The 25,829-nt window shown below is 39.3% G+C and overlaps 1 protein-coding gene across 2 annotated transcripts in view; it reads right to left on the bottom strand.

Annotated features, from left to right (window-relative positions):
* The window catches only part of PEX5L (peroxisomal biogenesis factor 5 like), a 114,674-nt gene that overhangs the window by 70,604 nt on the left and 18,241 nt on the right, over positions 1 to 25,829 (bottom strand). The window contains exons 3-6 of one of the 2 annotated variants that reach the window (XM_022571549.3): positions 17,706 to 17,900; positions 14,463 to 14,586; positions 12,850 to 12,946; positions 2,693 to 2,788 (exon numbers count right to left, since the gene is read on the bottom strand). In XM_022571549.3, the coding sequence (XP_022427257.2) occupies positions 2,693 to 2,788; positions 12,850 to 12,946; positions 14,463 to 14,586; positions 17,706 to 17,900 (512 nt within the window). The remainder of the gene's footprint in view (positions 1 to 2,692; positions 2,789 to 12,849; positions 12,947 to 14,462; positions 14,587 to 17,705; positions 17,901 to 25,829) is intronic. The other variant, XM_089910811.1, reaches the window with a different exon arrangement.

Genomic DNA, 25,829 nt, shown 5'->3' with positions numbered 1-25,829 from the left:
GTAGTTCACATGTGTGTGCAGTTTTGAAGGTCTGATATACCATCAGCTTAGTGAAACACAACCCCCGCCCCCATGCCTCGCGCCTATTTTCTCCACACCTGTTCACACCTTCCCGTCAGCATCCTCCTCCCTCATTCCTTAAGGAAGCTTCTCAGTTCCAGGCTTCCAGCTGAGCAAATGTGCTTACAATTTTCTGCTTTGCTGGGAATTCTGTACTTACCATTCACTTCACTTGAAGATACAAATGTATAGCATTCTTAGTATATTAGACATCCAAGCCCCTCATCTTATAATGAAGAAACTAAAGTAGAAGGGAGCAAATGTCTTGTCTGAGTCAGTCATCTGGTCCATGCCATTGTTAGATAACTACTCAAAGCTAGCTCATTCCTTTATCTCTTGTACCTAGTTCAGCAGCCAGCACAAATGTTTGCTGAATGACTACTTCTAGTAACTTACAGCATTTTAGGATTTTGCAGCTGGAAAGGACCATAGAGGTGTGGAAAAATGAGACTTATATTGGTTAATGAGATGTTTGTTGTTATTTAGTTATTAGCAACAAGTTGGAATAACAACTCTGGTCTCTCAATTCCAAAGAGACAAGGAGAAGCCAGGAGAAAACAAGGCTTCCTGGGGTGAATGAGCGTCATGTAGAGAAGGGATTCACCTAATTTTGCCTTGTTCCAGAGAGGGCAAAGCCAGGGGTAAGAAAACTGGTAGTTGCTTGTAGGCCAATTTCAGCCTAATTCAGGGAAGAGCTTCTTTAATTGTTAGGACTGTCCAAAACCGAAACAGGTTTTCTTGAAAAGTGAGTTGCCCTTAATTGAAAATGTTCAAGTAGAAACAGGGTATGTTTGAAAAGAAAAAAAATTGTTTTGTATGCCTGGTTGGGATAGATGACTTCTAAGGTCTCTACCAAAACTAAGATTAAGTGACTTTATGAATAGATAGATACACAGATGGACAATTTTTTCCTTGTTGATATGTTACTTTGTAACTAAGTCTTTGTAATTAAGTCTTGAGTTTGAACTCATTGTCTCATTATAAATGGGTCCAGAGAAAGTAACATACCACTGTAAAGGAATCATACTCCAATAAAGATGTTAAAAAAAAATAAAAATAAATGGGACCAGATAAATTATAAAGTCTTTACTGCCCCAAGATTCTATGGTTCTAAATCATCTTCTTTTTAATGCTAATTCAGTGTCCTATACACAGTAGGAGCTCAAAAGAAACTTAAATTAGCTCTTAAGTCTGGAAAAATCTACGTTTAAGATAAACTGAGCTACAGGCCCCATGCAGTTGAACTTAATTGAACGCAGCTGGTCTCAATCAAATCTATCAGTTGATCACGTTCAAGAGCACTAAATATGCCTTAACTTTTAATTAAAAAGGTTAAAATTAAAAGAAGAAATTTGGGTGGATTGTATTGTGATGAGATAAAAGTGTTCTCTTATTAGGTTTCTGAATGATGATAGGAAATTTGGCTGGAATTATTTCCTAGAATATAAAGAATCTTTTTAATATTAAATTGCAAGTATGATTTAATTGCACTTCAAGTATGGAGTTACTGAAAGACTGCCCGTAGTATAGTAATTTCATCCAAATTCTAGAGGTAAGATGGCCACATAAATGAACCATATTACAGGAATACTTTCAAGTTTCAAGATTTCACATCAGTAATAGAAATAGAGGTCCCGGCAAGTTCATACTTGGGTTGGGTGAAAAGCTCAACTCTCAAATAGTCTTCTAGCAAAGCTTTGGTGAGAATCATAGATGGCACCTGTGATGCACTCTTTGCACTTTTACCCAGGAAGGAAATGCATAAAAAACAGCAAAGGATGCTTTTTTTTTGGCTTCCCTTTTCCCTTTCCTTCCTCCTTCTCTCTCCCTCTCTCTCTCTTTAGAAGGCTAAATAAGGAAAGTAATGTTCAAATTAAATGTTTCATTTGATTTATCAACATTGTCATTGTTTTGGACACCCTTAACAGTAAAATAAATTATGGCTCAAGTCAAGATGGGCTATCCATTGATTAGAATATCTCAGCCCTGCCTTCTTCCCCCACCCAGTTAGGAAAATATATACTATTTCAGGGGTAGTAAAACCGTCTATGTTTCAGACATTGTGCTAGATGCCAGAGAGATAAAAACATCAGGCATGAACCCTGGCTTCACAGAAGCATAGCAAATGCATAGCATAAGTTCATCATGGGATACACGCAAGACTCAGAGTTTTCTGACCCAAGACTCCAGAAGTCACTACTAATCTACCACAGAATTGGCATAAGAGGTGACATCTATTAGTCACCCTGGGTGGGAAGTCAAAAGTTCTCTGGTGGCCTGCCCTGGTGGCGCAGTGGTTGGGAGTCCACCTGCCAATGCAGGGGACACGGGTTCGTGCCCCGGTCCGGGAAGATCCCACATGCCGCAGAGCGGCTGGGCCCGTGAGCCATGGCCGCTGAGCCTGCGCGTCCGGAGCCTGTGCTCCGCAACGGGAGAGGCCATAACGGTGAGAGGCCCGCGTACCAGAAAAAAAAAAAAAAAAGTTCTCTGGTAACATGTCTCATTCCAACAATCATAGTCATGATTATTTCATGTCTATAAAGACCCATTTAATATGTATCCTGCTGAAGTTTGATTTTTTTGAATTCCACTCTCAGAAACATAAAACAGAAAAACAAACCAAAAAACTTACCTCCACTGCTGCTTTTGCCCTTTCAAATTCCTCTTCTAAGGAGTGGTTTCTGGAAAGTAATGCACTTCCCCAGCGTTGTTCTTTGGTCAGTCGAGCCTGAAATAAACCAAACACATGGTGTTATCATTTCGGAATCACATAATACAAAAATGCAAATATTTTTCCTTTTCCCATAGTCCCCTAGAGTTTAAGAAGCACCTTCAACTGATGCCATTTTTGGAGTACTTTGCAAGCATGAGGGTGTCCAAACTGGGAGGGTGCGTGCACGTGTCTTCGAGCAGTGAGTCTCAGCCCTGGTCGTATTAAAAACAACGCCCAGGCCCAACCTCCCAAAGACCTTACTTTTCATTGGTCTTGGTTCAAGGCATTGATATTTTAGTAAGTCTCCCCATGTGATTCTAATATGCAGCTAAGATGGAGAATCTCTATTAGTAGGCTAGACCTGGAAGCTGATGTTCGAGCTTTCAGCTTGTTAGGAGGACCAGCCTCAGGTGAAACTGTGAAAGTTGCAGACAGGGAAGGTAGCTGCTAGGTCTTTCTCCTTATACTCAGCTGAGCTTCGTGCCGAATTCTCTTTCCTTTGCCTTATCTCTACTGGCACACATCTGTCTCACGTCCCATTTCCTCAGGACATTGCTCTCTGCTCAATAATAGTCACTTAGATAAAATCATGTCTGGTAATGCCAACTGCTATGTCACAATTAACAGGCAATGTGATATACATCTTAACTTAGCTAAATGCAAATATTTCCAGAAGACCCCCCCCACAAAGAGTTTGCTGGAATTTAAAAAATGTTATTATTTTAAATTTCACAAACAATGAATACATTCTTTTTGAAAAAAAATTAATCATGGAAAATAAGAGGTGTAATTCTAGACCGTTTTTCTTTGAAGTTACATATATTTACGCACCCATAGATAGAATATCGCAACGTCTTTCAGAAAGCTTTTTGAAACATGAATGGTATGCTGTTCTGTGGTTTACCTTTTTCTACTCAACAATGTACCTTGGAGAGTCTCCACATTTTGTACTTACAGATCTACCTCAGTCTTTCCCCAGGGATTTCCTAGTAAGTATATACGGTACTTCGATTAGAGCTCTATGAGCATTCAGAGTGTTTTGAGTTTTCTCCACGTAACTGCTTGCTTTCTTCTCTATCTTCTTTCTCTGCTGTGAGGTCCACGTGGATAAGATTTTGTCTGATAACTTTTGTACTGCCCCATCCCAAGCCCAGGGCCTGACAAGTGATGCATGCCCCAAGGATGCCTGTGGATGGACTGCGGGAGGAGGGATTGCACTGCTAAGGCAGCTGGGTCTGGGGAGAAGGAGGAGAGAGGCTCGGAGTGGAGTCCCCCGCCCCCTTTCATTGCAGGGCAGGCGTGGCTCCTCGGCCAGATGGTACATTGCTGTCCTGCAGGGATGCTCAACCTCCACTTCTATGGGAATTACTTGAACAGGCTTGGGTCCCACCCCAGACCAATGAAGTGACCTCTGAAGGTGGGGCCCAGGAATTAAATTAAGTTTGAAAATTAAATTAAGTTTGAAAAGCTCCTGTGGTGATTTTGAAGAGCAGTCATGTTTGAGAACCAAAACTACAGTGAAACTTTGCTCTTCACCCAGCACTTACCATCTATTCCGCTCAGCTGCTTTTCATTCTTTCTCCACCATCCCTGGTCCTCAGGAGGAACCCCCTTCTTTAATGATTATACAGTGGGAACACCAGGGCTCACTAAATGCCAGATGCTGCTTCAAGTCCTTTACTTACTACAACTCATGTTGTCTTTTCAGCAGCCTGAGGTGGGTCCTACCATTAACTCCGGGACTTTGAGGCACAGAGAGCAATTAAGTAATTAACTAAAACCTGCCCCTAGTCTCACAGCTAGTTAAGTGGTAGGGCTGGTGCTTCTGGGCCATGTGCCTAACCACTGGACGCACTGCCTCTCACAGGAGGCTGTGCTCAACTGGCCATTTTAGGAAGATGCAAAACATAGAAAAGCTGTCCCTTGGAGTTCCATGCATGGTTGAGGGTGTTAGCCAAGAAGCCGTCTCAAAGAGTGTGGGCTGAAAATAAAAATAAAGTAATAGGAAAATTTCTGAGCATAAATAACAGTCTTAGACTGCATTTTGCTTTAATGACTGTGAAAGGTTAATTTATTTGAACATTAATATATGTTTTCTCCTCCTTGATATATTTATTCCCTGCTGTATCCCTGGCATCTCCTGCAAATAGCTGGTGCTCCATAAATAATCAGCAAATATTGGTTGAAAATATGCTGTCAGGGAATATATGAATGACTGAATTAAAGATATTTCTCTCAAGGTCTCCTGGCCAGTCTGGAGTCTAAAGAGGGTTTATAGGAGATTGGGAGGGACTTGATTTTTTGTCCTATGCCTGGAGTGGCAGAGCTCTGTGCTAGCAAGCCCTAGTTCTGGGGGTGGGGAGTGGCTGCAGGATGCCCAGGTGGGGTGCCTAGTAAAGAGCAAGGCCTGTGAGCAGCTCAGGGTTGAGACCTCTGGAGCAGCACCTGTGGTCCGAAACGGGAGGGCCATGAGGGCTGGTCAGGGCCTGCCCTGGCATCAGTGCCTTGCTCTCTGGTGGGCCAGGCCCAGTGGCCATCACGAACAAGCATCCTCCCTTATTCTCTGGGCCCTGTGGAAGCTACTACCTTATTCTAACCCAGACAATCGAGGCAGGAAGGGGGAGATTGATACAGGTTCCAGAGATCAGAATGTAAACATATCTTTTGGGGGGCCACCATTCAGCCCACTTCAACCCTCATCTGACGCTCTTGGGTGACAGTATATTTGATTAACAAATATAAAGGTGCAGATGATTTATAACCCTTTAGAACTGACAGCTTGTTAGGGTGTTACAGCCTGGAAGAGAAGTTAACCCCAAAGATGACAGGACTTTACTGTCATGTAGAAAGCTAATCAGTCTTACATCTAACTTGGTAAACTTCTTTTGGCATTTCTTTCCCAACTGGCTATATACATCTCTGTTCCTTAATCCTTTGCTTTTGGGACCAACTCTTTTGTCTTCCTGCTGGTTCCTTCATGAATGAAATAAACAAATAAATTTTTAAACATGTGGCCACATAGTAAGAAATAAACTTTGTGCATTTATATAATAATGTCATGAATGACACTAGGAGAAGAAAGAGAAAGCACTAATATTTCTTCCCAAGGCACCTCCTTTTATTAGAGGCACTTTTCACCAGTGAAATATGATCTGCCTTTCCTGTGAAGCCTGACCTAACAGGACTCCATTACTGTCACTGGCTTCCCTTCATCAATGTTTCATGACCCAAGTGGATTATGAATCACAGGATGCAAAGCGTACCATATATCAGGAAGAAGAGGAAAATCTCTCTCTCAGGATTCTAGACTTACAGTTCATATTTTCTTTTCTGCCTAAAACAGCAAGTGTAAATAGAATCTTACTGTGCAAATGAAATTTTATTTTGATAGTACAGTTACTATTTAGGTAAGTGCTATTTTCCACATTGATAGAAAAGCTTTATGTTATTACTGATTCAAATATTATCTTCCTTGTTGCCCAAGGAAGCATAAAGTAAATGTTATAAAATATAAGAAGGTAGTGAATGTAAACAGAGGCACTTTTCAAGCTGAGAGTAGTATACATCTAAAGGTTCTGAGACTTTTTAGCAACTCAGCAGCGTGCCCAGACATGCTGATTTAGGACTGAGAATGAAATACAGACTATAACACATAGTAAAGATCAGCCTTCTTTTCGAACAACACTTTTTAAAAAAATTTACATCTAATTTCATGACAGGCAAAACTGTAATATGGGAAAACATATAAATAATGCTTGTAAACTGCAGGTATTTCTTAGTATTTAACTAGAGGAATGATAAACAGGACAGTTACACCTGTAAGTCTGAGTTGCAGTTATTTTGGTACCACAATGACTATAATAGCAGTTCTCAAGCTTTAGCATGCATTGGAATCACCTGGAGGTCATGTTCAACCACCCTTTGCAGGGCTCCACGCCCATGGGTTTCTGAGACAGTAGGTGTGGGGTGGGCCGTAGAATCGTCTTTTCTAACAAGTTCCCAGGTGATGCTGATACTGCTGGTCCAGGCACCACACTGTGAGAACTTCTGATCCAAAAATTGACATTATGTGCACGTAGGTGGAGCTCTGGAGTTCACAAATATACTCTGATATAGGCATTTCTTTTCTTCTTTGCATGATTTTGAAAAATGCTCCACAGTTAACAGCAACCTCCTGGAAATGCCTTGGCTTTAAAAACAGCATTTTAATTGGTTTAAGCTAATTGGATTTTAGGGTATTACAGTCTCCAAAGAAGAAAGCATTTAATTCCCCCAGCTGTTGATTGCACTGAATGATCGGCACTAGGTGAAGGGAAAGAAGAAAGAATTAAATAACCCTAAAAATAATATTATGCTTTGTTCTCTTTATTCAAAATTATGACTGTGATCAAAATTATGATTTGCAAATGACTGTATTTGTGGCTGTCATTGTCCTAGCATAATTTTGTTGGCTACCCTCTGTAGCAGTTGTTGATAGCTTTCCATACAATTGCTAGAGATCTTCCACAGAAACACATTTTTAAAAAGCTCAGCATCTTTCCAAAAGAAATTGAAGGAGAAAAGGGATCTGCTTAACTGTAGAAAAGAAAAATATAACAACTAGCAGACCTTATATAACGGCCATTAAAAGCATACTCTCGGGCTTCCCTGGTGGCGCAGTGGTTGAAAGTCTGCCTGCCGATGCAGGGGACACGGGTTCGTGCCCCGGTCCGGGAAGATCCCACGTGCCGCGGAGCGGCTGGGCCCGTGAGCCATAGCCGCTGGGCCTGCGCGTCCGGAGCCTGTGCTCCGTCCGCAACGGGAGAGGCCACAACAGTGAGAGGCCCGCGTACCGCAAAAAAAGAAAAAAAAAAAGCATACTCTCTGAAGTCAGACTGCCTGGGGTCAAATCCGGGTTTACCATTTACTATTAATGGTGACCTTGAACAAATTAATCTCTATAATCCTCAGTTGTTGTTGTTTTTTTCTTTTTTTTTTTGGCTGTGTCATGCGGCCTGTGGTATCTTAATTCATAAACCCCAGGGCCCTTGGCAGTGAAAGCATGGAGTCCTAACCATTGGACCTCCAGGGAATTCCCAATTCTCAGTATTCTCATCTGCCAAGTGTATATTCACTTATGGAGTCCATGTAAGACTCAAGTGCAATAATTCATGTAAATAATACACACAAAATGCTCAGTACATAGGAAGTGCTCAATAAAATTGGCTTTGGGGCCTTCCCTGGGAGTCCAGTGGTTAAGACTACACCCTCCCAATGCAGGGGGCACGGGTTTGATCCCTGGTTGGGGAACTAAGATCCTGCACGTCGGCGACGTGGCCAAAAAAAGAAAAATAAACAACAAAAAAATTGGCTTTTGTTATTATCATTTTTCTGGTTAGCGCTTATCAGGTGTGACTTTGGAAATTCATTTAAAAAATCTGTGTTTAGAACACTTGTTTAGTGGTTTTTACAGACAAGTTGGACTCATGCTAGAAGAGATCTTCTGAACATTTGCCTCATTAAGGTGGTCAGGATATCTTTTCTTAATCAGTCAACAGACATTTATCATTGAAAGCATACAAAAAACCTGTACCTTATGTGTCAAGAGCAAATTCCCAAAGTTTTGTGCAAAGGTGGGCAGCACATGGTTCCCATCTTCCTCCAACTATGAAATTCTATGTTATGGAACACCAAGGCAAGTCAGGGCTGATTTTTAAAGGGGATGGACAGTCTATTAGCATACTACATAACTAAAAATTATTTTTGGAACTAGCCTCAAAATGATAAAAGAATAAAAATTTGTCCTTTTTTTCTGTCCTTTAACCATTAGCTTCTACTTTTGAATTTTGTAATTTGACAAACATTTTGTTTCTCCTTTTTGTTAGCATCCCTTATTTTTTCACTTTAAAAAGTATTTGGTGAGTACCTAGTATGTGTAGATTTTCTACTATGCTGAAAATGATCTTCAGATTTCTTTCCGTCCTTTTTGCTTTCCTGCTGTTCTTGTTTTCCTGCCTTCTTTGCTTTGTTCCTTTCTTCCATCTTCGCTTGCTTTCTTCCTCATTGGCAGCTCACTGTGTGTGGCCAGGAGGGGAAAAGGGATATTGATGTGGCTCCTGTGCTGTCCTCCGAAAAGCAAAACTGTATTTACAGTGTACTATCTAATTGTTTCTACTAGACATAAAGGTCTTCATACTTCTTATATTCTCTCTCATCTTTCTAACTTTTCCACTGCCTCACTTATGGCTTTACGGATAGTAGACATTCAATCTCATTTGTTGAATTGAAACGGAACAAAATGGAATCCATTAGCATTTCTAAGAGTAAGAGGTTGAGAATGAATTTGGGAGGGGAGGCACGAAATTGTGCATGGCCTCAGATCGGGTGACAATCCTAATTCATCTTACAAAGTTTCTGGAGGAAAGTGATATTTTTTAAAATCACTTAACTCATATTAACCCTATAAACTAAGTAATAATCAGGGCTTGCAATGAGAAGGGAAATCGATGGTCTTGTGAGTTCTCTTAGGCGGATAAGCTAGATGTGGCTGATAGGAGATGATGTGTGGTGAAGAACAAAGTCTTTAGAAGCTGATGGGTGTGATTTGAATGCTAGGTCCTCTCCATTCTAGCTGAGTCACCTTGGGAAAATTACTTCTGTTCTCTAAGATGCATTTCTCGTCTGAGAAATGGAGATAACATGAATTCCCAAGATTATTGTAAACGTTTCAAATAATATATTAGAAATACCTTACATTTCTATTAACATGCATTTCCTTTTACATTATTCCTTTAAAAATTTAGAAAACATATCTGCACTTTTAAAGTTTAGATTGTTCTGGTTTGGGATACTGCCAACTTGATGGAATTTTGACAATGTGGAAGGAAGCATTTGCTCTGCCCAAATCAGCAAAATCAGAGCGTTACAAGATTGTGACTCAGTATTTGGAGAGCCTGGCTGCCCCACCTTCTCATGAAGTCCAGCTTAGGGCGGCAAGAGCCTGTGTTGGAGCGCTCCTTCCAGGGTCCAGACTTGAAAAAGAAATGTGTGAACCATCACTCTCTGGCAGAAGTTTCTTTTCTTTTGCCTCACCACTATCTCATTTATGGAAAAGCTAATTTTATATCATTACCTTCTGTGTTTCTCTTCAATGCTTCAAATATTTTTTAATTTTTCAGATTGCACGATTTCTTTAAATAATTAACTCCAGGGAATATAAATAACACAGTTTGCATAATATCAAGAAACTTTATTCTTTAAATATACAGAGATTATATAATTTATTATAATCTCATGCCACTCTGATTAGTATATTCAAAACACTATTTGAAAGAGACTAGTCTATGTTTTTCTTTTTCCCTATCTTGAAAATGAACAAACATGAGAATTCTCATTGAGAGCTTTCATTCTCTTTGTGATTCTGAAATATGATTTTTGAGCAAAGCTTGTAAATAGCTCCTCACCTGTTGAACTAAGATAATTTATGTTGGCTTGAGGGAGAAGAAGATATTTCCTTGATTTTCCTATGAACCATCTGAGTGACTGGAGCAATAACAACTTTTGGTAAGCTGAAATTGTTTACTTGAATAGTTTGCAAGTCAGTTTAAGTCGAATTTTTATACCATTTCATCATCTTATTTATATAAAGAGATCATATATTTAAGGGCAGTATGCTTCTAACAGTAAAAACACCTTTCTGTCTTTTATTACAAGTAGATGAGTCTATTCTCTTGCTGTTCCACTTGAGTGACTTAATATTTTAGATGATTAAATCCCAAATTCATGAAATTTTCCTATTTAACCATAGGCTGGAATTAAAACTAGGAGATTACAAATTTCCTTAGTTTAGGCAAATCTTGTTAAGTAAACATGCAGTGTTTTTTAAGAAAACAATTTAAGGGATGAATGCTTTACAAATAATTGGTAACCTTCTAAAATAATTCACTATGATTTATCTAGACAGAACTATCTCAGGGCATTTTACATTATATTTTGGAGGACAATGTTGGGTATCTCATACAAATTTTCCAAAGCACATTGTGTTTTCTTAAAGGCACACCGGTGGGTAAGTGGAAGGACAATATGGTGGGATGAAATCAGACAACCAGCGGGAGAGTAGCAGTCATTGGAATAATAAGATAAATGCATTGTGGGTCTCCACGGCAACCGAGGACCCCAGCTGATCCTCCTTCCCTCCACCTCCGTGTGGAAGAGCCCACCTGTGCCATGTCTTACCCTGCTGCAGAGACTAGTGTTCTCCTGCTATATTAAATTGTTCCAGCGACTTCCCTGGCGGCAGAGAGGTTAAGAATCCGCCTGCCAATGCAGGGGACACGGGTTCGAGCCCTGGTCCGGGAAGATCCCACGTGCCGCGGAGCAACTAAGCCCATGTGCCACAACTACTGAGCCTGCGCTCTAGAGCCCGCGAACCACAACTACTGAAGCCCGGGCGCCTAGAGCCTATGCTCCGCAACAAGAGAAGCCACCACAATGAGAAGCCCGTGCACCGCAACAAAGAGCAGCCCCCTCTTGCCGCAACTAGAGAAGAGCCTGAGTGCAGTAACGAAGACCCAACACAGCCATAAATAAATAAATAAATAAACAAACAAATTAAAAAAAATTGTTTCAAGGATTCCAGTTTATGAAACAGTACCAATTATTTAGCTGAGTCTAAATCTCTAATGCACTTATCAAGAAACGTTTCTCTAATAAATGTTATCAACTTGCTTTTTAAAAAGATACATTCAGAATGAACAAAGATGAAGAAAATACATTTTCACGCTACATTTACAATTCATTAAGCTTCCCAGGGTTATTTGTTCTGGAAGTTAGCTGACTTGTTTTCCGACTGAGTTCTGGGAGCAGTAATGCCCGCCTCTCTCTTGTGGAGGGTGAGGTGCACATGGAGGTGCTGTTAATGGCCTAGGTTTCCAGATGCCTTCCATTTCCTAGCTGTGTCCTCCTGCCCTCTGCCGCTTACTGGTTGTGAGTGCGTCGACAATTTTCCTTACTCTCACTGTGCCTTAGTTTCCCCCTCTATAAAATGGGGTTAAAAAATACACTTAACTCATAGAGTCATTGGTCAGGATCAAGTGAGCTAATTAATATGTATTAGAAGGCCTTCTCATAGCACTCAATAATATTTGCTATTATCATACTTATCCCTTTACTCACTTCAGACAATATATCTTCCCTCTTAGTTTCAATACCTTATCTAGTAAACTCAAGAAAATCTCTCTTGCTCATTTCATCCCACTTATTTCCAACTGGATTGTAGATGCGTGAACGTGGACACATTTCTTAAGAGATCAAGGCTGTACCCTTGCAAAGTGTTTAAGCAAATGAAAACACTGAGGCTGATGGCCCTTCTTGGCCCAGCCAAGGTCACTAGTCACAGGCAAACCAGTTACACTGAAGTCGAGGGTCAAGTAGTAGACAGACAGGTCTGGTACATGCCCTACTTCCACTGGTGATTAGTTGGGTGCCCCTGTAAAAGGATTTTGACTTTACCAAGACTCTTCAAAGACCTTTAAAGTGAGTCCAATAAAAATTCACAGGATTACTTGAGTATTAGATATAATATATGAAAAGCACAAGGTCCCTAATACTTAGAGGGTACTCACAAATGGTAGTTCTTAGTATTATCATGATTGCTAATACTATAATTATTTATTCCTTAGCAACAAATTTATTTTAATGTGACAGTCAGGATGCTGATGTGTGAGTATCTTGGTCTGTAGGGCAAAGTTGTGAATGACTGCTCAAGATGTAATTTCCTCTTGTTTGTGCCTGTTACATAAATTGTGCTAATACTGGAGTAGAACAGATTTTGTATTGGAAAATAATGTAACAGTAAGTGGTAGAACAAGGAAAAAGTGCTAAGTACATGGTGAGTTCATTGACACATTTTCCAGCCAAATCTATCTATCTATCTTTCATCAGTTATTTTAAGCATTGAGATAGATACTGAGTGAGAAAGCATATGAAATAGAAAATACGGAAAAAATACTTCAGATTTTTCTGGTGAAATTTTAAATATTTATGACATAAATTATCTATTAGTAAAGATAGGTGCACTGAGGAATTGGTTTTGTTACCTGTGTTGGAGGCACCAATTCCAGCTCCGCAGCCGACTCAGAGTTCAGGGCGCTTTTCCCACCACTCAGTTCTGGCTGAGATCTGTGCTCTGAGGACCTACAAGGGACACATGGAGGAAGTTAATGTAAATCGAGAAGCGAATTCACCTAGAAACCCAGTCAAGAAATCTGGTTAATTTGGATCGTTGAGAACCATGGTAACAAAGCTCTCAACAGACATCTGATGAAAAAGATAACATATATTTCCATTATAATGACCACGTTTGGAATTTAAGTGGCTGCAATGTGTTAGGTGTTATTCTCTCTGACTGTTTTAGAATTCAGGTCAGTTACATGCAAAGAGTAAATAAATGCAAAACCATTTTTGTTACAGAGTTCTGCTTCATTAAAAAAGTAATTTTTCGGTGGGGAGGGGATCTCCTCACAAAGTGTCTTAGTGAGATTTGATCTTTATATAGAATTTGAAATGTCATAATAAATGGAGATGTGTGACGGGCGACCGGAGTCTGAAACATGCCGTCCTTTAGGAAGCTTTAAAAACATGGTAAGGGCCTCCCTGGTGGCGCAGTGGTTGAGAGTCCGCCTGCCGATGCAGGGGACACGGGTTCGTGCCCCAGTCCGGGAAGATCCCTCATGCCGCAGAGCGGCTAGGCCTGTGAGCCATGGCCGCTGAGCCTGCGCGTCCGGAGCGTGTGCTCCGCAATGGGAGAGGCCACAACAGTGCGAGGCCCGCGTACCGCAAAAAAAAAAACATGGTAAAATTCAAGTGGCTAGTTTTTCTCATGGGCATCCATGGAATATACTTAATTAGTGCATTATCCGACAGTGGTGATTAAGAAAGTCAGAAAGGTTACCTGTGTAGCCAAAAACATTTAATTTAACTATTATTCATGTTGTACATTGAATATACACATATGTAAAATTACACATGCACGTAATTTGATTGGCTCAGTTACATGTTCAGAAAATTATCAACAAATATTAGGCAAATATTGAATATTAAATTATGAATCTACCAAAATCCTTATTGGCTGAATTTTTGACAATTAAGATGAAATAATTTAGTTTTAGAAGCCACAATTATTAACATTAATAGGAGGTTATAAATGGCAGCAAGTATCTGGATTGACTTAATTCTTTGGCTATTTCTGTAGACAAGTATATGACACATAAATGGCTATTTTCTTTTTTCAGTTTTTTAAAAAAATATTTTAATTTATTTTTAAAATTAAAAAAAACTTTATACAATTTTTAAAGGTTACACTCCATTTACAGTTATTACAAAATACTGGCTATTCCCCGTGTAGTACAAAACATCCTTGTAGCCTATCTTACACCCAATAGTTCATACTTCCCACTCCCCCATCCCTATACTGCCCCCTCAACTGATAACTACTAGTTTATTCTCTGTATCTGCAGGTCTGCTTCTTTTTTTGTTATATCCACTAGTTTGTTATATTTTTTAGATTCCACACATGTGATATCATACAGTATTTGTCTTTCTCTGTCTAATTTATCTTACTTAGCAGAATGCCCTCCAAGTCCACCCATGTTGCTGCAAATGGCAAAGTTTCATTTTTTTATGGCTATTTTCTGATATTAAAATATCTTACCATAAAAGTTCTTTTGATCCAGTTCTAGATGAGCTTGATTTTCTCTCTGCCATGGGATGTCCCTTGCTATTTCGATCTCCATGAAACTTAACATCATCCCATTTTTCCAGTTGTGTTTGAATGTCTACTAAGGAGACAAGAAGGGGGTGAGGGGGACGGGGGAGAATACGAGGTGCAGAGAGAAGAAGAGAGATTAAGACTGAGAAGTCTTATACAAGTGAACTTTAATTAACTGATGTTCTTCCACCCCAAGACCAAAGGCTGCAAGAAAATTAATTAAAACATGTATAGCTAAATAAATATGAGACCTATTAAGAGAAATGGGATTGCTTTTACAGTTAAACAATCAAGTATATTTTTTTACCTGAATTTATTTCAAGAGCTGTGTGCATTCTGAATTTTGTGTATGAGCCCATGGGATCTGGTAAAGAATGAGCATATGCAGTACTATCCTATGGGCCTCCAGCTAAGAGGTGGCTTTGAGGCATTTCTGGCACATTTCTGGAAAGAAATTCTGTTTAAAGAGATGAGCCTTGTTATTAAAAGGAGGTGGGAAGAAACTGGGACACTTTTTACAGGTTTTGTCATAGACTACCTAATTTTTCACCAAAGAAGGGAAATTATAATGGGGATAGAGAGGAAGGAGGCAATGGAGAAAGTTAGTGTATGCTAGGACCATTGTCTCCCTGTGGCTGAATTCTTACAAAGAACCTGGCTGGTTCCCTCTCATGAACAGGTGTGTGACTGTGAACAATCCACTTAGACAACCTTAGAGGCCAGTTTTTTCATTTATAAAAAGGTAGGTTTGCAGTCAGTGTCCTCTAAAGTCGTTTAAACTAAGAATTTTTTTTTTTTTTTTTTTGCGGTACGCGGGCCTCTCACTGTTGTGGCCTCTCCCATCGCGGAGCACAGGCTCCGGATGCACAGGCTCAGCGGCCATGGCTCACGGGCCCAGCCGCTCTGCGGCATGTGGGATCCTCCTGGACCGGGGCACGAACCCGTGTCCCCTGCCTCGGCAGGCAGACTCTCAACCACTGCGCCACCAGGGAAGCCCCCTAAACTAAGAATTTTTATGACTTCTTCACAAGGCATTTTCTCAAAAGCAGAGAAATGAAAGTATCATTTATGTGTTTATTATATTATATTGTAATGTATTTAACAATATACCCTTATGCATATGTATAAATTTCACTTATTGAAATGGAATAAACCTAGAGCACACGGATGATGAGGAAATAATTATAAAATTTTCCTCCAGAGAGACAGGCCTCAAAAAGTGACGTGGCAGAGGAGCGCAGATCCTGTGTGTGCAACCAGTTTGAGCAGCGTGCTGGTTCTCTTCTCTTTCTCTATGATCTATCCTTGGTGAGCTCATCTACACCCGTGACTGTGATGGCTATTCATAGGCTTCTGACTTTCAAATCTCTATTTCCTGCTTGGTTCTCTTTCCTGAGTTCTAGATTTACACATTTAACAGTCCATTGGACATCTCTACAGAGAAGCTCCACAGTTTCCTCATATATAATAGGTTCAAAACTGAACTTGACAATTTCCACCTTGACATCCCCCGCCCCCCCCCCCCCGCCTTCTCCTCTTGTACCCTCATCACAGAGTTTGGCACATTCTATATCTCTTCCTTGCTGGCATGCATATATCTACCCAGTCCACAAGTCTTGTTTTTATTTATTTATTTTTGAACCCGTCTGCCTCTCACTATCCCCTCTGTCACTCCCTTATGTATTGTCTCCCTGCCTCCATTCCTTTCTTCACACATCCAAAAGAGAAAAATTTTTCTAAAATAGAATCTGTTGATGTCACTCCTCTGAGTAAAAACCCTTCAACCCTGCCCTCCCCACAAACTTAACGACCTGGCATCCAAGAACTCCCATTATCTGACCCCTGGTGACGCTCAGATTTATTTCTCAGTACTCTACCGTTCTTGAATACTGTAGCAGTGCTTGTATTTGCTTGAAAAGGCATCTTTCTGTGTTTGTCTACTTGTGTGTGACTCCCTTTCTCTTCTGCATCAGGAATGCCCTGCCCCTTCCTTCCCGCCTCTCTTTGACCCATATTTTTCATCTGGCAAATTCTTACTCAACCTTCAAGACTGCTCATATAGTACCTCCTATAAGGCACCTTCTATAACCCCCTGGCTGGGTGAGGGGCTTAACCTGGGCTTTTCTTTATTGCAGCACATAGTACATATTTTATTATAATTATTTTAATCATTTTTCTATCTCTCCACTAGACTGTAAACTTACTAAGGGGCAGAAAGCTTATATTATTTATCTTTGTATTTCCAGCACATAGTACGGAACACAACAGATATTTAGAGAAATGTTTACTGAACAACTGAATAAATTAATTCATGGCCATCTAACATGTATATATATCACAGTGCTAAGCGATTTTACATATATGTATATCCCCTTTAACCTTTGTAACTTTATGGATAAGTTACTAATATGCTCATTTTGTGGATACTTACCCATCCATGTTTCCCTTGGCTTTCTGAAATAACTGTTACCTTTCTTTCTCTTAAGAAAGGGGAGCTTAATTGACTGGTTCCATGATCTGAGGTTAAGGTCTCCTTTCTCGGGGAAGATGTACAGTGGAGAGAAGTACAGGCTTTGAAGTTAATTAGAGCTTGGCTCAAATTCCAGCTCTTCCTCATACTAACTGGGATCTTGGGCAAGTTATTTAAATTTGAAAATTTGGTTCCTCATTCATTTCAAAGAGCTGTGATGAATTAACAGGCTAATATATGTAAATCACATAGCACAGTTCTGGACATTGTAAGTCATCAGTGAATGGCCGCTGTTATTATTGTATTGGACATATCCCCACACATGTTACATGTTACTGTTCCTTCTGGCTGTTCCCGGACCTTGGGTTAGAGTTTTCTCTTTCTAGACTCTCTTCCCCTCTAGACTGAATTCTCCTAGAGAGCAAGATTCGTGTCTTATTTTTACTGTAACTCCAGTGCCTAGTGTGGTACCTGTCATCTATCAGAAACTCAATACACATGGGTTGTACAAATAAATGTATAAATCCACACCAGTTCTGCAAAGTTGAGCTCCCCAACTGCTATTTAATCTAAGCACAAAGAAGTGTGTCCTGTCCAGTTTCCTACATAGAATTAATCTTTTCTACTGCTTTGTCCATGGTTTTAATGTCATTTGTAGAACTTCCTTGTTGTATTAAGCACAAGTGAACAGCAGCAGACACGAGCTATTGCCTTACCTAAGTCTAGGGATGCCGTCTCTGGGTTTCGGAGAGCCTGGCCTCTCTGCTCAGCATCCGCACTGATGAGGTCAGGCCCATCAGCCTTTTTCTTGAGGGATGAGGTTTTTGATGAGGCCTCCAACTTCTTGGCTTTGGTTTGGGTTTGAGAGACGGGTTCACTCAGGTCAAGGAGATCTAAACCTGTGGTCAATACTATCAAAGATGGAAGAGGTTAAGAGAAGCTCACTCACTGCTCTGAAATTATTTTTTAAAAATAGGTTTCAGTTGGGTGCAGAAGGATTTTGTGTTTGTAGTGTAGGCTAGAAGAACCAAATTAAATTAGCTCACCACTGATTTATAAAAATAGTTTGTATTTAGACTGGGAAGCTTGCTGCATGTCCTCCTTTATTTGTCACGGTAGAAATCTGCAGGACTTAGACCAGCCTCACCAGTGACGAAGGTTTGAACGGAATTAAAATGATAAAATTGAATCTGAGTTCAGGTACTATTTACTTTATGGCTTTGCTTTATAAAGAGGCTTATTTCAGAGTGCAGTTTTTCCAGAGCAGAGTCAATCTATCATATTCAGAGAGATGCTTGCAAAACAGTGATGAGGAAGATTTGGTAGTTTCTGAATGTCTCTGTGCTTTAATTTCAAACTACTAAAGTATCCAGGGTATAAAGGAATGCTGTTAATAATCTTTTATTTAATTAAGCAGTTCAATCAGAAAACGGCTTGCTGTTTGGGCTCACACTAGAGAGGTATTTTATAATCCATAGTTAATGAATAGGGTACACATGTTAATGCCTCTGGTGCTTAATATGCAAATTTAAATTTCAGTGTAACAAACCATAAAATGGTTACACTTTTACTTCCCAGCAGGTTGATTACACTGTGTTAAATACTCTAATGAAGGCAGAAATAATAATTTGTTCAAATGCAAACTAGGCAAATGAGAATTAAAAAGGCAAGCTCTGTAACCCTTCATTCTTCTTTCTCGTAAGTGCAAGTGTTTGACTAGCTCATTGTGAGAAATGGAAAATTCCTATTAGAAAAAGTCCCTCCAGCCCTACCCCTCTTTCAGCCCTGGCACCTGGGGGGCTGGCTTCTGAACTGGCCTGATGGCTTCCTGACCTAGGGTCTCTTCACCCGGCTAGCTTAGGAAAGCCACTCAAGTGACAGGCACACTCCTTGTGCAAACCCTTCCCAGCACCGTCTACAACCTTCGCACCTCTCCTTCTCCTCTTTCATCTCCCGGCTTGTCTCTTGGTAGGAAATGGATTTTTGTTGACATCTCAACACTCTTCCATCTATTTCCCACTTGCATTCAAGGCAGGGCCAGGGCTTAATTAATTTCACAACCAGGATTTCTTTAGTACTGATCGTTGAGCTCCTCATGAGCTAACCATCCTACGGGATTCTTAGGATAGAATCTTTACTCTCAGTAATCTTGCTTTCTGATTTCAGTTACAAATTACAACAGTTGGATGATATAATGGTGAAGTGGAAAGACCTGGCTCTACCACCGCTTAGCTGTGTGACTTGGAGTAAGCTTCTTGACCTCTCTGAGTTTCAGTGTCCTCATCTGAAAAACGCAGAATTAAGTCTGTGCTTTAGGTATGACATGAAGATTAAATTATCTAATCTGTAAGTCAAATGTGTAAAGTGCCAGGCATACTGTAGGTATTCAGTAAATGTTATTTCCATTCTTTGGTGGCCAATTTGTGATGCTTTTCTTTCCATTTCCTTTTTCTTGCTCTCCTATTTTCCCCACTCCTCTCTGTTTCAGGCAAGAATCAGATCCATACACCGACAGAAAGAGGAAACACCACCGGGAATAAAATGGAGGATGAGACAAGATATTGGTTCTACAGAATATGCTATGAAGTAAATTTTTCATAAAAAGGCCTGAAAGTGTCATCTCATCTGAGCTTATCTTGTCCCAGTCTTCCTGAGGAGACAGGAACCACTTTCCAATGCAAGATGCTCTGAGCTACGAGGAGTATTTTGTGGCCGGCAAGTACTTGAATGTGGGGGGGAGAAGAGTAGCTTTCAGAGCTCAGCTGCCTGGCTTGATGTCTAAAATGTAAGCGCAGCAAGCAGCCAAGGTAGGCTAGGATGCCACACATTTCATATCCTTTGAATGTTTAAATGGAAATTTCCAGGCCACGGTTGTGTTGGCAGGGGTTCTATAGGCCCACCGTGATTTCCTTATAACAGAAGGAAGGAAGTGGATAACAGTCTCTGGAATGCCATATATGTCTTTTTACTAATTGCGCAAACAATTAAGAATTAGTCACTTGCTCCTACACTTCTTTTAGAAACAAATTCCATAGGACTCGTCTGCTTGCATATAGGAAGTACATTTGTTACAGAATAATAACTGATGAGTATTAATTTAATTCTATATCTTTCTTACCGTTCAGAATAAATGAATTGCTCAAAGACTGAATTGCGAATTCAAACTTGGCTCAGTAACGTTTTTTTCCGCTCCAAACTGTCCTCAGCACTTCCTGAGTTTGTTCTGAGCCTCCGTTCCTTTGTTCTTTACCCAGCAAATGTGAAACAACTGCTGGGCACAGACAAAAGGCCCTATTTGTTATAGTTGATGAAGGGGGTGCCTTGGAGGTTGAATGGCAAGCTCGAAGCTGAGAGAGTCCCTGGGGAACACAATTTCAAAAGCATAGAAGGATGTGTTCAGCCTTTCACTTTGTGAAGGAAGACAAATCTCATTTTAGTGTGTGAGTGTGCGTGTGTGTGCGTGCATGTGGTGTGCACTTTAGTTAAGATAAAAATAAAGGGTCTCACTGTTTCATATGGGGTTCGAAGATAGCATAGCTTAGCACGGAAGGGGGTGTCTGCTCTACTGATTTTCTTAATCTGATTTTAAAGATTCTCTTAGGCACATGAAGGTTTGTGTCCCAGAATTTGTGTTTAAATTAAAATCATCATCTGTTATAGTGGAAGTGAAATTGTGTGTGTACACTTGTGTGAGAGAGACAGAGAGAGAGAGTGAGAGAGAGAGAGGAGATAAGGAAAGAGAGTGACTTGAAGATGCTATGCTGTTGGCTTTGGAGAGAGAATATGGGGCCACAAACCAAGGAATTCTAGGTACCATGGAAAAGGCAAGGAAATGAATTCTCCTTTAGAGCCTCCAGAAGGAATGCAGCCCTCCTGACACCTTGATTTTTAGGACAGCTGAGTTCCAGAATTGTAGGATAATAAATTTATGTTGTTTTAAGCCACTGAATTTGTGGCAATTTGTTACAGCAGCAATAGGAAAATAATATAGCTGGTAGGTCAGTGTCCATAGGGGATTCAAACACAGTCCCATCACCCCCAAGCCTGTGCTCTTCACCATTTCTCTCTAGACTTTATGTGAACTTGGAAGCAATGTGCTGACCCTGTTGATGTGGCTTTGATTAGTTTTTGTTTAGCTACCAGTTATTTGCCAGTTTGGGTAGTCTGAGGCATAATTTAAATAGTTGGCAATCTCAAAAACTTTTTTTTTTTTTTTTTTGATAACCATTCCACTGGGTGGAATTTCCTAAAGATAGAAGATGTAATATGTTATATAAGTATTTGTTTCTATCTCTCTCAAGGACACATGATTGAAGATCACAACCTATTGGACTGGAAGGCTCCCACAGGGCACTGAAGATGTTTATGATGAGTCTCAGATTTTCAGTGACTTTCTCTAAAGGAATAAATCTACAAGGAGTGGTCAGAGAGGACAGTCATGGACAGCCCTGACTGGGGCAGTCACAGAATGTGCTGCAAGGAGCTGATGGGATCTCTGTTCTGATTTGTAAGCTACTCTGGCATTCCAGAAAACATGGAATTCTTTAATACAATGCTTACAAAGCAAACTCCTTTAGGAAGGATTTTGCCAGTGATGTCAAATAGATAAACTGGACTTAAATAATTCAACCAACTTTTGCCTTTTTATTGGAATACATAATTAAAGCTACTTCCCAAATTTCTAAGTTCTCTAAAGTGGCATGCCATTGGGTTCATGGCTATTTGGGTTTTATAAAAATGTATTTGGAAAAATTACACTAATTCTGCAGTTAAGATATTTAATTAGGTGGCTGTGATGGCATTGTGAACTTTGTTAAGGGTATCTTTTTCCTTATATATAGGGGTCTCTTTGATAGGTATACAGGTCCCATACCAAGGAGTGATACTCTTATTTTTTAAATCTTGAAAAATGTTTCTATAGTAACTGTCCACTTAATAGCTCAAGATTATGGATAAATTATTTTTAGATTATGTAGATTGATAAATGTAAACCAAGGACCCCCTATTCTTCTTGCTTTTCAGAAGAGTCTTTCCTGTACTTTGACATATATTATATTTTTTGGAGATTATAGGACAAGAAGTTATTATTGCAAGTTTTATAGTAATTACTTGTCCTATAACATAAGCAATGTCTTAAAAATATCTATTTTCTAGTTACTGTCAGAGCATTTTTTACATGCATCTGTGTAAATATATATTTGCCATTTAAAAATCAAGGGTATTAGCAATCTTGGTCTACCTACCATTTAGGGACACAGTTTAAGAGGGTCGAGGAATTAACTGTCTACCTAGATTACAGAAGAATAAAAGATAATTTAGGATGTTAATGGCAAAAAAACGGAAAACATCCTTATTTGATCAGCTTGAAGTCATCATCACTAGATGACAAAAGTTAATCTTAATGTAGAAACAAGCAAAAAGTAAAAAAAAAAAATTGAAATACTTAAGAACAAAATTACAATTTAGAACTTCTATGAGGTAGAAGATTGATATGTTCTTTTAGGGTCAGAGAGAAAAAACCCTGCATTTGACTGACCTTTGGAAGAGATAATTGCTATATTGTTTACTTTGTGTTAAGTTATATAAGAACTATATTCTTTATATATTTAAAGAGTTGTCAAGATGGTGGCACACTGGATTTATTTTTTCATTGGAAGAAAATGCCGAGTATAAAAGCCTCTCATCTTAATACAAGGTTCTTCAAATTTCTATTTGATTGACTTGGTACAACTTAAAGCAGGTTCTGCCCCATATTTTACTCCAAGATTGTTTACTATCCATTCCTTAAGTGTAAAGACATACATAATGCTTGGGATGTAATAGGCACGTAATGTTCATCGACTGCCCTGATTTCACAATGTAATTTCATACTATTCTGAAATGATGTTCCATTTAAAATGACTATTAAAAATTTGGACAGAAAATGATAACTATACCTTTTGCCCAGAAACTTTAGCTATAAAATTATTGGACCATGTTAGAATTCTTTCTAAGATGTTCGTATGCTAAAGTTTCTCCTTTTTAAAAATGTATGTGAATTATGTTGCATATTGAGATATAAATTGTGGGTCTGGAATAATTTTAAAAAAGAACTATAATCCTTAGGGATTAACAAAAATATAGTGTTTCTGCCTTGACATATATATATATAAATATATATATATTTTTTTTTTTGACAGAAAAGAAGATAAAAAATATATTTAAAAAGAGCAACAGTCAAAGTGGTACAAATAAAACAAAGAGTAAGGTGATTAAATTTAATAATTCCAGTAAATATGTTAAAAATTGAGTAAATATTCCAATTATCACAGAAAAATTGTCAGAGTGAATTTTCTTTTTTTTTTTTTATGGTTTGAGCAAATATTGCAGTTCTGCAACAATGCTGATTTTATTTTTCAAATTTAAGTTCTCCTAAACACATAGCTCTAGAGTGCTCTTCTGTTTAGGTTACATATGGGCACCATATTTAACTGTCCAATTATCTTTTTTTTTTTACGTCTTTATTGGAGTATAATTGCTTTACAGTGGTGTGTTAGTTTATGCTGCATTACAAAGTAAATCAGCTATATGTATACATATATCCCCATATCTCCTCCCTCTTTTGTCTCCCTCCTACTCTCCCTATCCCACCCCTCTAGGTGGACACAAAGAACCGAGCTGATCTCCCTGTGCTATGTGGCTGCTTCCCACTAGCTATCTATTTTACATTTGGTAGTGTATATATGTCCATGCCACTCTCTCACTTCATCCGAGCTTACACTTCCCCCTTGCTGTGTCCTCAAGTCCATTCTCTACGTCTGAGTCTTTATTCCTGTCCTGCCCCTAAGTTCTTCAGAACCATTTTTTATTTATATATTTCTTAGATTACATATATATGTGTTAGCATACAGTATTTTTCTCTTTCTGACTTACTTCACTCTGTGTGACAGTCTCTAGGTCCATCCACCTCACTACAAAGAACTCAATTTCGTTTCTTTTTATGGCTGGGGAATATTCCACTGTACATATGTGCCACATATTCTTTATCTGTTCATCTGTTGATGGACACTTAGGTTGCTTGCATGTCCTGGCTATTGTAAATAGAGCTGCAATGAACATTGCGGTACATAACTCTTTTTTTTTTTTTTTAAATAAATTTATTTTATTTATTTATTTTTGGCTGCATTGGGTCTTCGTTGCTGTGCTTGGGCTTTCTCTATCTGCGGTGAGCAGGGGTTACTCTTCGTTGCGGTGCGTGGGCTTGCGGTGGCTTCTCTTGTTGCAGAGCACAGGCTCTAGGCATGCGGGCTTCAACAGTTGTGGCTCGCGGGCTCTAGAGCTCAGGCTGAGTAGTTGTGGCACATGGGCTTAGTTGCTCCATGGCATGTGGGATATTTCCGGACCAGGGCTCAAACCCATGTCCCCTGCATTGGCAGGTGGATTCTTAACCACTGTGCCACCAGGGAAGCCCCCATGACTCTTTTTGAATTATGGTTTTCTCTGGGTATATGCCCAGTGGTGGGATTGCTGGGTCATATGGTAGTTCTATTTTTAGTTTTCTAAGGAACCTCCATACTGTTCTCCATAGTGGCTGTATCAATTTACGTTCCCACCAACAGTGCAAGAGGGTTCCCTTTTCTCCACACACTCTCCAGCATTTATTGTTTGTAGATTTTTTGATGATGGCCATTCTGACTGGTGTGAGGTGATACCTCATTGTAGTTTTGATTTCCATTTCTCTAATGATTAGTGATGTTGAGCATCCTTTCATGTGTTTGTTGGCAATCTGTATATCTTCTTTGGAGAAATGTCTATTTAGGTCTTCTGCCCATTTTTGGATTGGGTTGTTTGTTTTTTTGATATTGAGCTGCATGAGCTGCTTGTATCTTTTGGAGATTAATCCTTTGTCCGTTGCTTCGTTTGCAAATATTTCTCCCATCCTGAGGGTTGTCTTTTTGTCTTGTTTATGGTTTCCTTTGCTGTGCAAAAGCTTTTGTTTCATTAGGTCCCATTAGTTTATTTTTATTTCCATTTCTCTAGGAGGTGGGTCAAAAAGGAGCTTGCTGTGATTTATGTCATAGAGTGCTCTGCCTGTGTATTCCTCTAAGAGTTTTGTAGTGTGTGGCCTTACATTTAGGTCTTTAATCCATTTTGAGTTTATTTTTGTGTATGGTGTTAGGGAGTGTTCGAGTTTCATTCTTTTACATGTAGCTGTCCAGTTTTCCCAGCACCACTTACTGAAAAGGCTGTCTTTTCTCCATTGTATATTCTTGCCTCTTTTATCAAAAATAAGTTGACCATATGTGTGTAGGTTTATCTCTGGGCTTTCTATCCTGTTCCATTGATCTATATTTCTGTTTTTGTGCCAGTACCATACTGTATTGATTACTGTAGCTTTGTAGTATAGTCTGAAATGCAGGAGCCTGATTCCTCCAGCTTCATTTTTCTTTTTCAAGATTGCTTTGGATATTTGGGGTCTTTTGTGTTTCCATACAAATTGTGAAACTTTTTGTTCTAGTTCTGTGAAAAATGCCATCGCTAGTTTGATAGGGATTGTAATGAATCTATAGATTGCTTTGGGTAGTACAGTCATTTTCACAATGTTGATTCTTCCAAGAACATGGTATAACTCTCCACCTGTTTGTATAATCTTTAATTTCTTTCAGCAATGTCTTATAGTTTTCTGCATACAGGTCTTTTGTCTCCCTAGGTAGGTTTATTCCTAGGTATTTTATTCTTTTTGTTGCAATGGTAAATGGGAGTGTTTCCTTATTTTCTCTTGCAGATTTTTTATCATTAGTGTATAGGAATGCAAGAAATTTCTGTGTGTTAATTTTGTATCCAGCTACTTTACCAGATTC

This window comes from Delphinapterus leucas, chromosome 4 (genome assembly GCF_059928025.1).
Source record: "Delphinapterus leucas isolate spDelLeu-1000000601 "Yukka" chromosome 4, BTC_Dleu_Yukka2, whole genome shotgun sequence".
Classification (NCBI taxonomy): Eukaryota; Metazoa; Chordata; class Mammalia; order Artiodactyla; family Monodontidae; genus Delphinapterus; species Delphinapterus leucas.
Note: the sequence above shows the minus strand (reverse complement) of the source record. Positions and strands in the feature narration are given on the sequence as shown.